Below are 11,646 nucleotides of genomic sequence, written 5' to 3'. Positions count from 1 at the left end.
TATACCCCATATATTAAGTTGGTTGTAGTGAATATAGATGAATTATTAAAATTTTGATTAAATTGTTTTATAGTACACCTTTAAACACTGCTTTTTAAGGCTTATAAGTTTGAATTTTTGATCTGCAAAATAAGCACGAAAAGCCATGTAGTCTTGTTAGGACCGGTTCGGGCTTTGAAATATTTCGGGCCGGGCTCAAACATATGTAGGCTTTAAGAGTTTCGGACCAGCCCAATTGACACCCCTAACGGTCTATAAGAGCAAAATCTCCAACACGGTCAGAGGATCTCTTATACACCAGCAAGTCATTTATGAAGCCCAATAAACAAATTGTTTAGCCCACCGCATTATGGTAGTCGGTTCGGTTGAAACCACTATTCAGTTATTTTCAGTTCGGTTAGGAGAATTTAGTCGGTTATCTCTCTGTTCAAATTTTGCTCAACTAGACAACATGGGAGACAAAATTGTAATTCTATTTAACAATAGCAACAAAAAACATACTGAAAACTTATGATTAATAAATTCGGTTATCTCTCTGTTCAAATTTTGCTCAACTAGGAGAATTTAGTCGGTTATCTCTCTGTTCAAATTTTGCTCAACTAGACAACATGGGAGACAAAATTGTAATTCTATTTAACAATAGCAAAAAAAAACATACTGAAAACTTATGATTAATAAATTCAGTATTAGTTAGTAATTGTAATATATGCCTCGCCATTGTAATATATGAAAAGCCATGTAGTCTTGTTAGGACCGGTTCGGGCTTTGAAATATTTCGGGCCAGGCTCAAACATATGTAGGTTTTAAGAGTTTCGGACCAGTCCGATTGACACCCTAACGGTCTATAAGGGCAAAATCTCCAACACGGTCAGAGTATCTCTTATACACCAGCAAGTCATTTATGAAGCCCAATAAACAAATTGTTTAGCCCACCGCATTAGGGTAGTCTGTTCGGTTGAAACCACTATTCAGTTATTTTCAGTTAGGAGAATTTAGTCGGTTATCTCTCTGTTCAAATTTTGCTCAAGACAACATCGGAGACAAAATTGTAATTCTATTTAACAATAGCAAAAAAAACATACTGAAAACTTATGATTAATAAATTCAGTATCAGTTAGTAAATGTAATATATGCCTCGCCATTGCTTGTACCTTCAATGTGACAAGTTATAGGGTCACTATAAGAATGAATGGATAGTAAATGTAAGAAGAGTAGAAGCAATGTATGAAAATTAAGTTCTCAATCGTATGGATAGGAAAGGCTGGTTTTGTTCATAAAGCTCTGAAGGGACATTCATTCCCGCCTTCAATTTTTTGATCCCGTATGTGTATTATCAATGTGTAGCTCTCTCAACTCTGGACATGATACAGTTGATTATATAGCGGAAAAGTAACTCGTTCTCAAGAAATTAACTCTGAATTCCAAAAGTTCTCATCCTCGTCAGTCATTTTCTCTTGTCCTATTGTGTTATCCTAGAGTTTTTTTTCACAATATTCAGGTATGATACTGATTCTTAAAATCGATAATAAACCATATAGGTTTTAATAGCATAACATCAAATCTTATAGTTTGACATTGTGGACACGGATTCTACAAGACTTGGAGCGTTTGTGGTAATAATCTTTCTATACTGCGATTAATGTTCATGTGAAGGTGATTGAACCGACAAAATGTACACCCAAGACTCCGAAAAAAAACAATGTAAACAATCAAAACCGGCCATGGACTGCTTAAAAGAAAGAACCAAACCTAGTCTTGATGATCGACTGACTGTATGTACATCTACAAGACTACAACCGGAACAATTCTAACCCCTCTGACTTATCTTCCGAATCCAAACCTTCCCATAATCAGCAGAAAGCAGTGACATGAAAGAAACCCGAGAATCACCGAGGCAACAATTTGGTGAGCCCAATCTCTGAAGCAACCATCTTTGGAGCCTCTGAAGCAATCACCGAGTCATACCAAGTTCTTCTTTTCAAAAATTAAGATCTTTGCCTGCTTAATAGAGTATTAGTTACATTGGGCACTTCATTGTAGAACTCGGGTTCGTCTTCTTCATCAGATGATAATAAAGATGGTCCCATCCATGCTTTGAACCCCTCGTTCACTCGTCTCTCAACGTCTGGTGTGAATTCCAAAGGATTAGCTTCGAGCATCTCCAAGCCCTGATCATTTCTGTTCCCAAACTCTCCTTCGTCAATAATCAAAGCAGCTCTTCTTCTAAGGAAGAAAGCAGTTCCAGCGTACAAGATTACCAAACCCCATGAAGAAATCTCGTAGCACCAAAACAATGGCACAGAACAGCTGCTTCCTAGTGTCAGAAGGCTTGAGCCGAGGAATACAGCAAGGAGACCATAGATGATAGCAAAAACAATGTTCAGAATTGACAGACAACGAACCCCACCTGTGGATTTAATAGAAAAGATACATAAAATCAAAAACATAAAGATTCACAAAGGTGGAAACATTGTAACTGATAGCAGATGAAATGAAATTATACTAAGAAGATAAAGTCTGGCATTAAAAAGGATGGAAGTACAGAACACAAATATGGAAAGCTAAGAACGGAGTATACCTCTTCTTGAAGCACAGTAATTATTTTCAACTACTTTAAGAAACCCATGACGGTGAGGAGCAGAATAAGCCACAAAAATTCCTGCAGTATTGCAACAATATAATGAGAATATAAGAAGAAGACATCCACATATTTATGAAAAGAGTAACAAAAGGCAACACAAACGAGATATTGTAGAGAGGTTGACCCATCATCTTGAAGGAAAAAAATGAAAAGAGATAATAGATGGGGCTCGACTCAAGAAGTTCCATTTATTTGGCACAATCAAATTCTGGTGGTAACAAAGCCGGCTCACTTTGATAAATCTCTCTTATCGTTCAACTGAAAGCTAAGAACGCTCAAAACTTTGGACAATGTGGAGACAGAAAGCTATAAAGGTAATATATCAGATCCAACAATTTTCTTCCATATAAAATCTAATCTAGCAGAGGAATTAACTGGATTTTACAAAGTCCATAACTTGCTCTATGGCTCTAACCCCTAAACCCTGAAAAACTTGAACCAACACAGAACTAGACTCGTCACCATATAGTGGTTTCAATCAAAACGAATGATATATATTGAACTAAACCTAGCAACAAGCATTCAGATTTTAAGGACACATCGATCACTCAACCCTCTCTGGCAATACTTCACCTCACCAAACTAAAAAACAATCAGGCCAAAATGTGCTGAACGTCAAGAGATATCTAGCATAAATCCACTCAGAACTGAGCATTGTACATCATCAAATATAATCAGTAACTAAAAACACAAACGCAAGCCCAGCTGTGGAGATATAAAAAAACAGAAGCTACAGACTTGAGACACTCACCTGCAACAAGATAAACAGACGATACAAGGAAGATAATGGTGGAGGGAACAAAAACAACCATCCAGTAGTAATCGACAGTTTCTTGATCCGTCAAGTAAAAAGCACCGGGAAACAGATCGGAGTCACGAGCTTTCCCATACATAGGCAAAGGCTGTAGCTTTACATCGCTGCAAAATGGCCGCTTTAGAACATTCGAAGGAAATACAATTTTCAAGCTGACGATTGTGCAAGTGAAGATGACAAAGCAAAGTAAAGCCACGATCGACACTAATGTCGGTCTCTGAAGCTTAATCCAGGCTCTATCTTCTTCCCTAAGACTCTCGTACTCTTGCTTTGGCATAAACGCTTGACGCAACGCGTCTCCAATGATCGCCATTGAAGAAACACACAAACACACACAAAAAAAACCTCCTAATCCACAATCAAATGAGACCCTTTTCACTAGACTGATTTCGGTAATAGCCGAAGAAAATATCAAAATAGGGTTTTTTTCGAATTTGATGAGGAACCCTAGATCATAAGAAATTGGGAAATGAAGAAGAAGAAGAACAAGACAGAAACAATTAGGCGCGTGTAAAAGAGAGTTGGATAGATATAACTTCTGTGTAATTACAGATTGACCCCAATAGTTTTCAGAGTGCGAGATTTAAACCAAATCCCGCTCAATTATATCATAATCATAGAATATGGTTAGCTAATAAATAATAGAGACCTAATTACTAATTTAGAGTTCAAGCTAATGACGTTAGTATTAACACTCTCTGTGCATAAATTATGCAAGTGGATGAATACATCCAACATAGAAAAGGTGATAAAAGATTGAAAACTCAAATAGAGTAATATAGATGATGATGTGTGGCAAAGTTGGTTTAGGTATGTATCACACCACTCACTAAAAAAAAGAGGTATTTGATAATGAATTTTGTAAGATGTGGATGGATTTATTTAACGGTTTCATGACTTTTTATAGCATTTTAGTTGCAAACATAGCATACTATTTCATCTTCCTGTAAAAAATCTAACTCAATTAATTAATTAGATTTGGATCACATTACAATAATTAACTCCCAAAACACAAAACAACTAGTACTAACTCGCGGAAAACCGCGGGCTGAACCTTTTTTAAATAAAAATTTGTAATAATTTATTTTATTATTATGTTATTTATAATAGTTTGTGATTAAAAATTTGGTTTGCTTATATTCTAATTTTTGTATTTTAAAAATGTTTATTGAAAAATGTTGTGAATAAAATTGTTTAAACTTTTGTCAACTAAACACAATCCTTACTAACATGTAAAAAATAACAACTAAATATAGCTAGTAAAAGTTATAAAAAGCTTCTTTGAAAACAAAATTCATTGTTTTTTCTGTAGCTTTTTTTTCTTGTCTGTAATAATTTTAACATGTGGTGAAAAATTTTTTTGATAAAATTTGTAGCTGTATATTTTATTCGATTTGGTTTTTAAATGTTACCTATTAATTTTTTTTTAAGTACGAATTATTTTTGATTCTAATAGATTTTTTTTTACTTTTCTACAATTTATTTTATTTGATTGTCCCAGATTTTCATTTTTACTTAATTTTATTTATTTAATTAATTAATTAATCTTAATTAAGTTTTTTAATGGCAATTGAATGTAATTTTTACACATTTTAAAGTTAGTTTCATATTTGTACTTCCCAATTAATATAGTAGGATAAAATTTGTAGTTTTAGATTTTATTTGATTAGATTTTTAAAATCTTAGCTGTTAAATTTTTTTTAGTATAGATTAGTTTTGATTCTAATGATTATTTTTTTTACTTTTCTACAATTTATTTTATTTAATATATCCCCTGATTTTCGTTTTTTAATTAATTATATTTATTTAATTAATTTATTAATTTTGATTAAGTTTTTCTAATGGCAATTGAATGTAATTTTTTATACATTTAAAGTTAGTTTCATATTTGTACTTCCTAATTAATATAGTAGGATAACTGATAGGATGACCGTCGGATTTATTAGTGGGTCAAATCAACGGACCGATGAAAAGCATCGAAACACAGGGAGATGTACACGTGGCAGTGTTTAAGTGGACCTTCTCGAAAAGATATTCGATCAATTTATTTTTGGTATTTTTTTCTGTAGTTTCCTTCTTTTTTTTTTTTGTTGCTAAATTCGTGAAAATATATATTAATATTAATGATCTGATCATCTAACAGAAAATAATAATAGTTAAAAAAAAACATTCCGGGAAAATTAATAATAGAGGAAAAAAGAGAAAAAGGCAAAAAAAACAATTTTCTTAGAGAGAAGAGAGAGAGAAGGGTGGGCGTGAATTCCTGAGGGGGGAGAGATTCTTCGCCGGAGTAATCTCTATTGCGTGATCTTTACAGCCGGCTGCTTCTTTCGCCGCCTGATATTTTGAATATTCGTCTCTTACTCTTTGTTCCCATCTACAAGTTTTTTTTAATTTTGTTTGGGGGAGAGAGAGAGGGTCAAAAGCGAAGATGGTTAACGCTATGGTGGAGAGAGCGACGAGCGAGATGCTGATCGGACCTGATTGGGCTATGAACCTTGAGATCTGTGATATGCTCAATAGCGATCCAGCGTATGTTCCCCTCTTCTCCCTTCCGATTTTGTTTTTCTTCCTTTATCTCCTCCTTTTTTAAGTTCGTTCTCGATTAGTGGATTTGAATTTGAATTTGTGGGTTCAGTTGAGAGAGTTTACACATACTAAAGATAGATATATCAAATTTCGTATTTTTATTTTTCCCCTTTGTCTTTGCTGGAGAAGTAGATACCATAATATTTTGATAGTTCCATGTTTCATTGAAGCAATTGGATTACTTTTGTTGCCCTACTGTTTGCCCAATTTTGGTTTAGGTTCTAGATAAAGAGATAGGTTTTATTAGGGGTCAAGTGTTTTTTTTCCATTGATGTGCTTGTACGGTTCAATTCAATTGATGAATCTACTACAGTTGCAGTAACTCATTGAACAAAATGTTGTCATCTTCGTTAGGGCTTTATTCTTAATGCTGGGATGTTATTACCTTACATGTTTTTTGATGGGAAAAATCAGATTTCAGTTTTTGTACTAACTGGAGTTACTGGACGAATCCTACCTGATGTTTGAAACTGGTTACTGTTCCGCAGGCAAGCAAAAGATGTTGTGAAAGGCATTAAAAAACGGATTGGGAGCAGGAATCCGAAAGCTCAACTTCTTGCCTTAACTGTGAGCTCTCCTTTATTCTATTCCTTTGTGGTTACTTCATTGATATAACCACTGTTGTTTATTGTAACTGTGCATTTAGATAGCTCGTATGTTTAGTTACGCATCTAGTTTTAAATTCAAAATGCTTTTGTCAGTCCTCTCTTTTATCAGTTGAGGTTGACATGAGCAGAGATTGCTTGTTCATGATACTAATGTACAAGATGTGGATATTATGTCTCACAAGTTTCCTAACAAGAATGATATGCTGATTCATTATTTTCACGTAATCTCATCTTTCTCGTTTGACTTGCAATATTAGTATATTTACTCATCATGCATATTGTTATGTTCTAGCTGCTTGAGACAATAGTGAAGAACTGTGGTGACATGGTTCATATGCATGTGGCTGAGAAAGGTGTTATTCATGAAATGGTCCGGATAGTTAAGAAGAAGGTAAGGGTCCTTCCAAATTGGTCTTGTTGGGAATAATTTAATTCTTATCTTTCTCTCTCCCTCTCTCTGATCCAAAATTTTCTGATGCATATAGCCGGACTTTCATGTCAAAGAGAAGATTCTTGTCCTTATCGATACATGGCAAGAGGCCTTTGGTGGCCCTAGGGCAAGATATCCACAATACTATGCAGGATACCAGGAATTGTTGGTACGTCTAAATAAACTGTCGTTTGATATAGTTTTTCTGGGTTTCGATTTTTTCCTCCAGTAGAGTATTGTTTCTGACTCTGGATGTCCAGATGTCTCATGCTGAAATTTAAATATGTGTCATGCTATATTCTTCTTTGATCCTCTTGTGAGTTCTGTTAGAAATCTTTCACTACTCTTGCCTTAACCACCAGTGCTTACTCATGTCCTTTTCAGCGCGCTGGGGCTGTTTTCCCTCAGAGATCAGAGAGATCAGCACCTGTGTTCACACCTCCACAAACACAACCTTTGACGTCTTACCCTCCAAATCTTCGTAATGCTGGACCTGGTAATGATGTCCCTGAACCTTCAGCAGAACCAGAATTCCCGACTTTAAGGTAGATATCTTCTGTTGCAACTCCGTTGTTTCAAGTTAAATAAATTTTTAACAAAATCATACTAGAATTTTGGACATATATGTATGCCTTTGTTGACTTTGCGTCTATATGCTTGTTTTATTTAGGACGTATATGTATATGCCTTTGTTGCTCAGTATTGTTTCTCAATATTTTGTTCTGTTGTATGTCAAATTCATTTTCAGTTTGTCGGAGATTCAAAATGCAAAAGGTATCATGGATGTGCTTGCAGAAATGCTGAGTGCATTAGAGCCTGGAAACAAGGAGGTACTACGATTTAGTTGCAAAGTGTTTTTAACTATCTGTTTGCAAGTGTTGGCTTTATCCTATATGCAAAATATACTAAATAAGAGGAACATTTTCTGAATTCTTCTTAGGCATTGCAATTGTGGGATTCAATTATTTTGTTTTCTAGGTATCTCAGGATGATAATTCTGCTCATTTTTTTTATTTATTCAGGATCTCAAACAGGAGGTGATGGTTGATTTGGTGGAGCAGTGTCGTACGTACAAACAAAGAGTGGTACACCTAGTTAACTCAACTTCGTAAGAGCTCTTTACTTTCCTCTCTGATTCTATTTGGTTATCTCTTTCATATCTCATATAAGTTATAATGCTTGGAGTGCGATAAGATCTCTTTCTATATTCTCATTTTGTAATATGCATACGTATTACTACTAGATTAAGCTGCGAATGATTGGTTTTTATGCATGCGTATATTACACCAGGCAATTTTATGTACGTAAACTTCTATGGTAATTCAGTTAATTTCTGAAGAGGCACAGATGATGTGTGTTTAGAGGACCACAGACTCCAGGTGTCTTAAGTAATAGAAGCAACTGTGGATTAACCATGGGTTCTAGCTGGTTAAGCAGTATGTATTAGATTGAAAGCGAGATTGGGGAGTATTCACGTTTTGTGTGGGTTATGGTTTCTTATGTAAGAGGGTGGGGAGATAACTTCATTAAGAACTATCGCAGATTCGTACTTAATTCAGTTGATGAGAATTGATATTAAGCTTATTTACCATGCAATTTTCTTTTTCAGGGACGAGGGTTTGTTATGTCAAGGTCTCGCTTTGAATGATGACTTGCAGCGTGTCTTAACCAGTTATGAAGCAATCGCTTCTGGATTACCTGGCACTTCTGCTCAAATTGAGAAGCCCAAGTCCGAGACTGGAAAATCCCTTGTTGATGTTGATGGTCCACTTATTGATACTGGTGACAGCAGTAATCAGGCGAACGGGTACGTTAGACAAAACTTGATAGTTATGCATCCAAGAATGTTGGATAAAATCACCTATTTTTGGATATGGGTTACCAATCCTAGCTGCAAGCTTGACCTGATATATGGCTTACACATCAAAACTAGTACAATCTAGGATGTGAAAACGAAAAGTACTTTTGAATTTCAGACTAACAATATAATCATTTTCATATAAACGGTGTTGTTTTGTCTCTTACTTAACAAGTAAGAACTGGGGTTTTTGGACCAAGTGACCTGGTAAAAGTTCTTATTGTCTTGTTACATAGCTATTGATTTGTACTATGTCCAACATTTTCACAGGGCTACATCAAGTTCTGGTAACGGGGTTCTAAATCAGTTGGCCCTCCCTGCACCACCTGTAACTAATGGTCCAGCCAATTCTAAAATAGACCTCCTCAGTGGCGATGATCTCGCCCTTGTTCCTGTTGGACCACCTCAACCAGCAAGTCCTGTTGCATCAGATCAAAATGCACTTGCCCTTATTGATATGTTCTCAGACAATAATAATAATTCAAGTCCTGCAACTGCACCAACTGCACCAACTGGCAATCCAGCTCCCCAGAGTAGTCCTTTGAATCCTCAACCGCACCAGCAACCAAATAGCCAAGCTGGAGAAGCTGGATTACAACAATCCAATGGATTTTCTCCTCAAATGGGTTATCAACATTTTGAGCAGCCATCATACGGGCAAGGAGTCTCTTCTCCGTGGAGCAATCAGCCTGCTCAACCCCAGCAGTTTCAACAACCACACCAGCCCTCTTACGGTAATATATCTGAGTTTAAATTACAAATTTTATCTTTTGAGACATATGTTGAACAACGTGAAAGCGTTTCACTCTTTTGGATTCGGGAGTTTCGGATTGAGTGCGTCTCATATATAATTCTTATCTGTTATGTCTGTGGTTATTTTGTAATATGAAGAAGGTGCACAAGACAGTATGGCATTTCCACCACCCCCATGGGAAGCTCAGCACCAAGACTTTAGTCCCACTGCCGAGTCAGGAAGTCCGTTTTCTTCTCAAATGCATCCGGCGCAGGCTCCCTTCACACATGCTCAACCGGTTAACAACAACAATTCATATCCTCAGATGCCCCAGACCGGCCAACCAGTTAACAACAACAGTCCATATGGTCAAATGCCTCAAGCTGGCCAACCTGTTAACAACAACAGTCCATATGCTCAAATGCCACAAGGCGGTATGTACATGCCAAACCAACCCAATCAGGCTGGCTATGCACCTCAACAGCAGCAGCAGATGATGATGGCTCAATTCTATGCCCAACAGCAACAGCAACAACAACAACAGCAACAAGCGTATGGAAACCAAATGGGAGGATACGGGTATGGCTATAATCAACAGCAACAAGGAAGCAGCCCATATCTGGACCAGCAAATGTATGGTATGTCCATCAGAGACCAGACTTCGCATCAGGTACCATCATCGACATCTACCACATCTTATCTGCCTCCTATGAAACCTAAGAATAAACCAGAGGACAAGCTATTTGGGGATCTCGTTGACATCTCCAAATTCAAGCCTACAAAACCGACTTCCGGAAGAGCTGGTACCATGTGAAAAAAATACTCCGTCATTTCTAAGTACTCATCTCCTCTATCCTCTATTTTATTTACACAGCTAACTCTCTTTCTTCTCTTATTTGAGCTATCATCATCATTGATTTTACCCTTGTGGGAGACGCATAGATATATATATATATATATATATATATGATATCTTCTTCCTTATAATTACCGTTGATTATGACCGTAATGGATTTGTATATTTCTTGTAGAGAAAGAAAACTGGAAAATCTTTTGTTGTCAACTCATCGATTTGGGTTTGTCTCGGGATTCTATTTTAGGACCTTTTAATGTCATTTGTGTTTTCAGACCTTTTTTTATTTGTTTTCCATTGGCAATAAAGTTTGATATCAGTTGAAGAGTCATGGTTCTTAAATTTACTAAAGGATGTTATGTTCTTTCTATCTGAATGCAACTCTCATGTCTTTATCTATGGAGACATGAAAATGTCCAACTATGCTTGCAGTGTATAATCTCACTTCACTCGCGATGACGTTCTAATCAATGGATGGTGTCAATTACATAAAATGTCGCAAGTACCGTTTTGTTTTTAAAGTTCAACAACAAACAAACATAAAACTGAGTCTAGAATTAAAAATCAAAACGAAGCGAAGACACTTTTAGCCTAGCTTGTATGGGTAGGTGTGTATCCTATGTCTACAGGAAATATAAGTCAAAGACAGATATTTAAATAAAATAATAGCTCAATTACCAAATCGTCAATATGTCCGAGTGGTTAAGGAGATTGACTCGAAATCATTTGGGCTCTGCCCGCGCAGGTTCGAATCCTGCTGTTGACGAATTTTTTATTTTATGACAATTTTACGGTAATAATACATCCAATGGATTTTATTAATTTATAAATTAATAATTAATAATTATTATTTTATAGTGTAATTTAATAATTATATATATATATATATTTTTTTTTTAATTTTTTAAATTTTTTAAAATTATGAATTAAGACAATTTTAGCAAAACAAGATTAGAATATTGGATATTGTAATTTTTAAGGTATTGGAATTGAATTTGAAATTTTTAGAAAACATTATTGAAAATAAATTTCAAATACTATAGACAAATTCACTTATACACATCACATACATAAATTCAAATTTATGAATAAGAATATCAATTGTCGTAGTTTAATATCC

General features: G+C 35.5%; 2 protein-coding genes and 1 non-coding gene across 4 annotated transcripts; 2 read left to right on the top strand and 1 right to left on the bottom strand.

Moving 5' to 3' along the window:
* LOC104729994 lies at positions 1,641-3,967 on the bottom strand. The gene is made up of 3 exons (XM_010449047.2): positions 3,393-3,967; positions 2,579-2,659; positions 1,641-2,407 (listed from the first exon to the last, which is right to left on the bottom strand). The coding sequence occupies exons 1-3, from the start codon at positions 3,766-3,768 to the stop codon at positions 1,986-1,988; spliced, it is 879 nt and encodes a 292-aa protein (XP_010447349.1). The 5' UTR covers positions 3,769-3,967; the 3' UTR covers positions 1,641-1,985.
* On the top strand, positions 5,652-10,805 carry LOC104729993 (TOM1-like protein 2). Of its 2 annotated transcripts, none has more exons than XM_010449045.2 (10): positions 5,652-5,987; positions 6,533-6,611; positions 6,945-7,043; positions 7,138-7,251; positions 7,467-7,627; positions 7,831-7,912; positions 8,105-8,190; positions 8,692-8,889; positions 9,211-9,674; positions 9,835-10,805. In XM_010449045.2, exons 1-10 carry the CDS (start codon positions 5,887-5,889, stop codon positions 10,485-10,487), a joined length of 2,037 nt encoding a protein of 678 aa, XP_010447347.1. In that variant the 5' UTR covers positions 5,652-5,886; the 3' UTR covers positions 10,488-10,805. The 2 variants fall into 2 exon arrangements, with proteins under 2 accessions (XP_010447347.1, XP_010447346.1); XM_010449044.2 differs by having other exon boundaries at positions 9,832-10,805.
* TRNAS-CGA lies at positions 11,211-11,292 on the top strand. Its single transcript has one exon. It is a non-coding gene; the product is annotated as a tRNA-Ser (tRNA).

Source organism: Camelina sativa, chromosome 12 (assembly GCF_000633955.1).
Source record: "Camelina sativa cultivar DH55 chromosome 12, Cs, whole genome shotgun sequence".
Lineage (NCBI taxonomy): Eukaryota > Viridiplantae > Streptophyta > Magnoliopsida > Brassicales > Brassicaceae > Camelina > Camelina sativa.
The sequence above is the reverse complement of the archived record's forward strand: the minus strand, read 5'-3'. Positions and strand labels throughout refer to the sequence as shown.

Excerpts from the sequence above, each read along its gene's own strand:
- LOC104729994 (XM_010449047.2), bottom strand. The coding sequence starts at position 3,768 with ATGGCGATCATTGGAGACGCGTTGCGTCAAGCGTTTATGCCAAAGCAA. Across the intron at positions 2,660-3,392 it reads GTCTGTTTATCTTGTTGCAG|GAATTTTTGTGGCTTATTCT; the intron begins GTGAGTGTCTCA and ends GCAATACTGCAG. Across the intron at positions 2,408-2,578 it reads TTACTGTGCTTCAAGAAGAG|GTGGGGTTCGTTGTCTGTCA; the intron begins GTATACTCCGTT and ends TTAAATCCACAG.
- LOC104729993 (XM_010449044.2), top strand. The coding sequence starts at position 5,887 with ATGGTTAACGCTATGGTGGAGAGAGCGACGAGCGAGATGCTGATCGGA. Across the intron at positions 7,044-7,137 it reads TCCGGATAGTTAAGAAGAAG|CCGGACTTTCATGTCAAAGA; the intron begins GTAAGGGTCCTT and ends TGATGCATATAG. Across the intron at positions 8,890-9,210 it reads AGCAGTAATCAGGCGAACGG|GGCTACATCAAGTTCTGGTA; the intron begins GTACGTTAGACA and ends ACATTTTCACAG.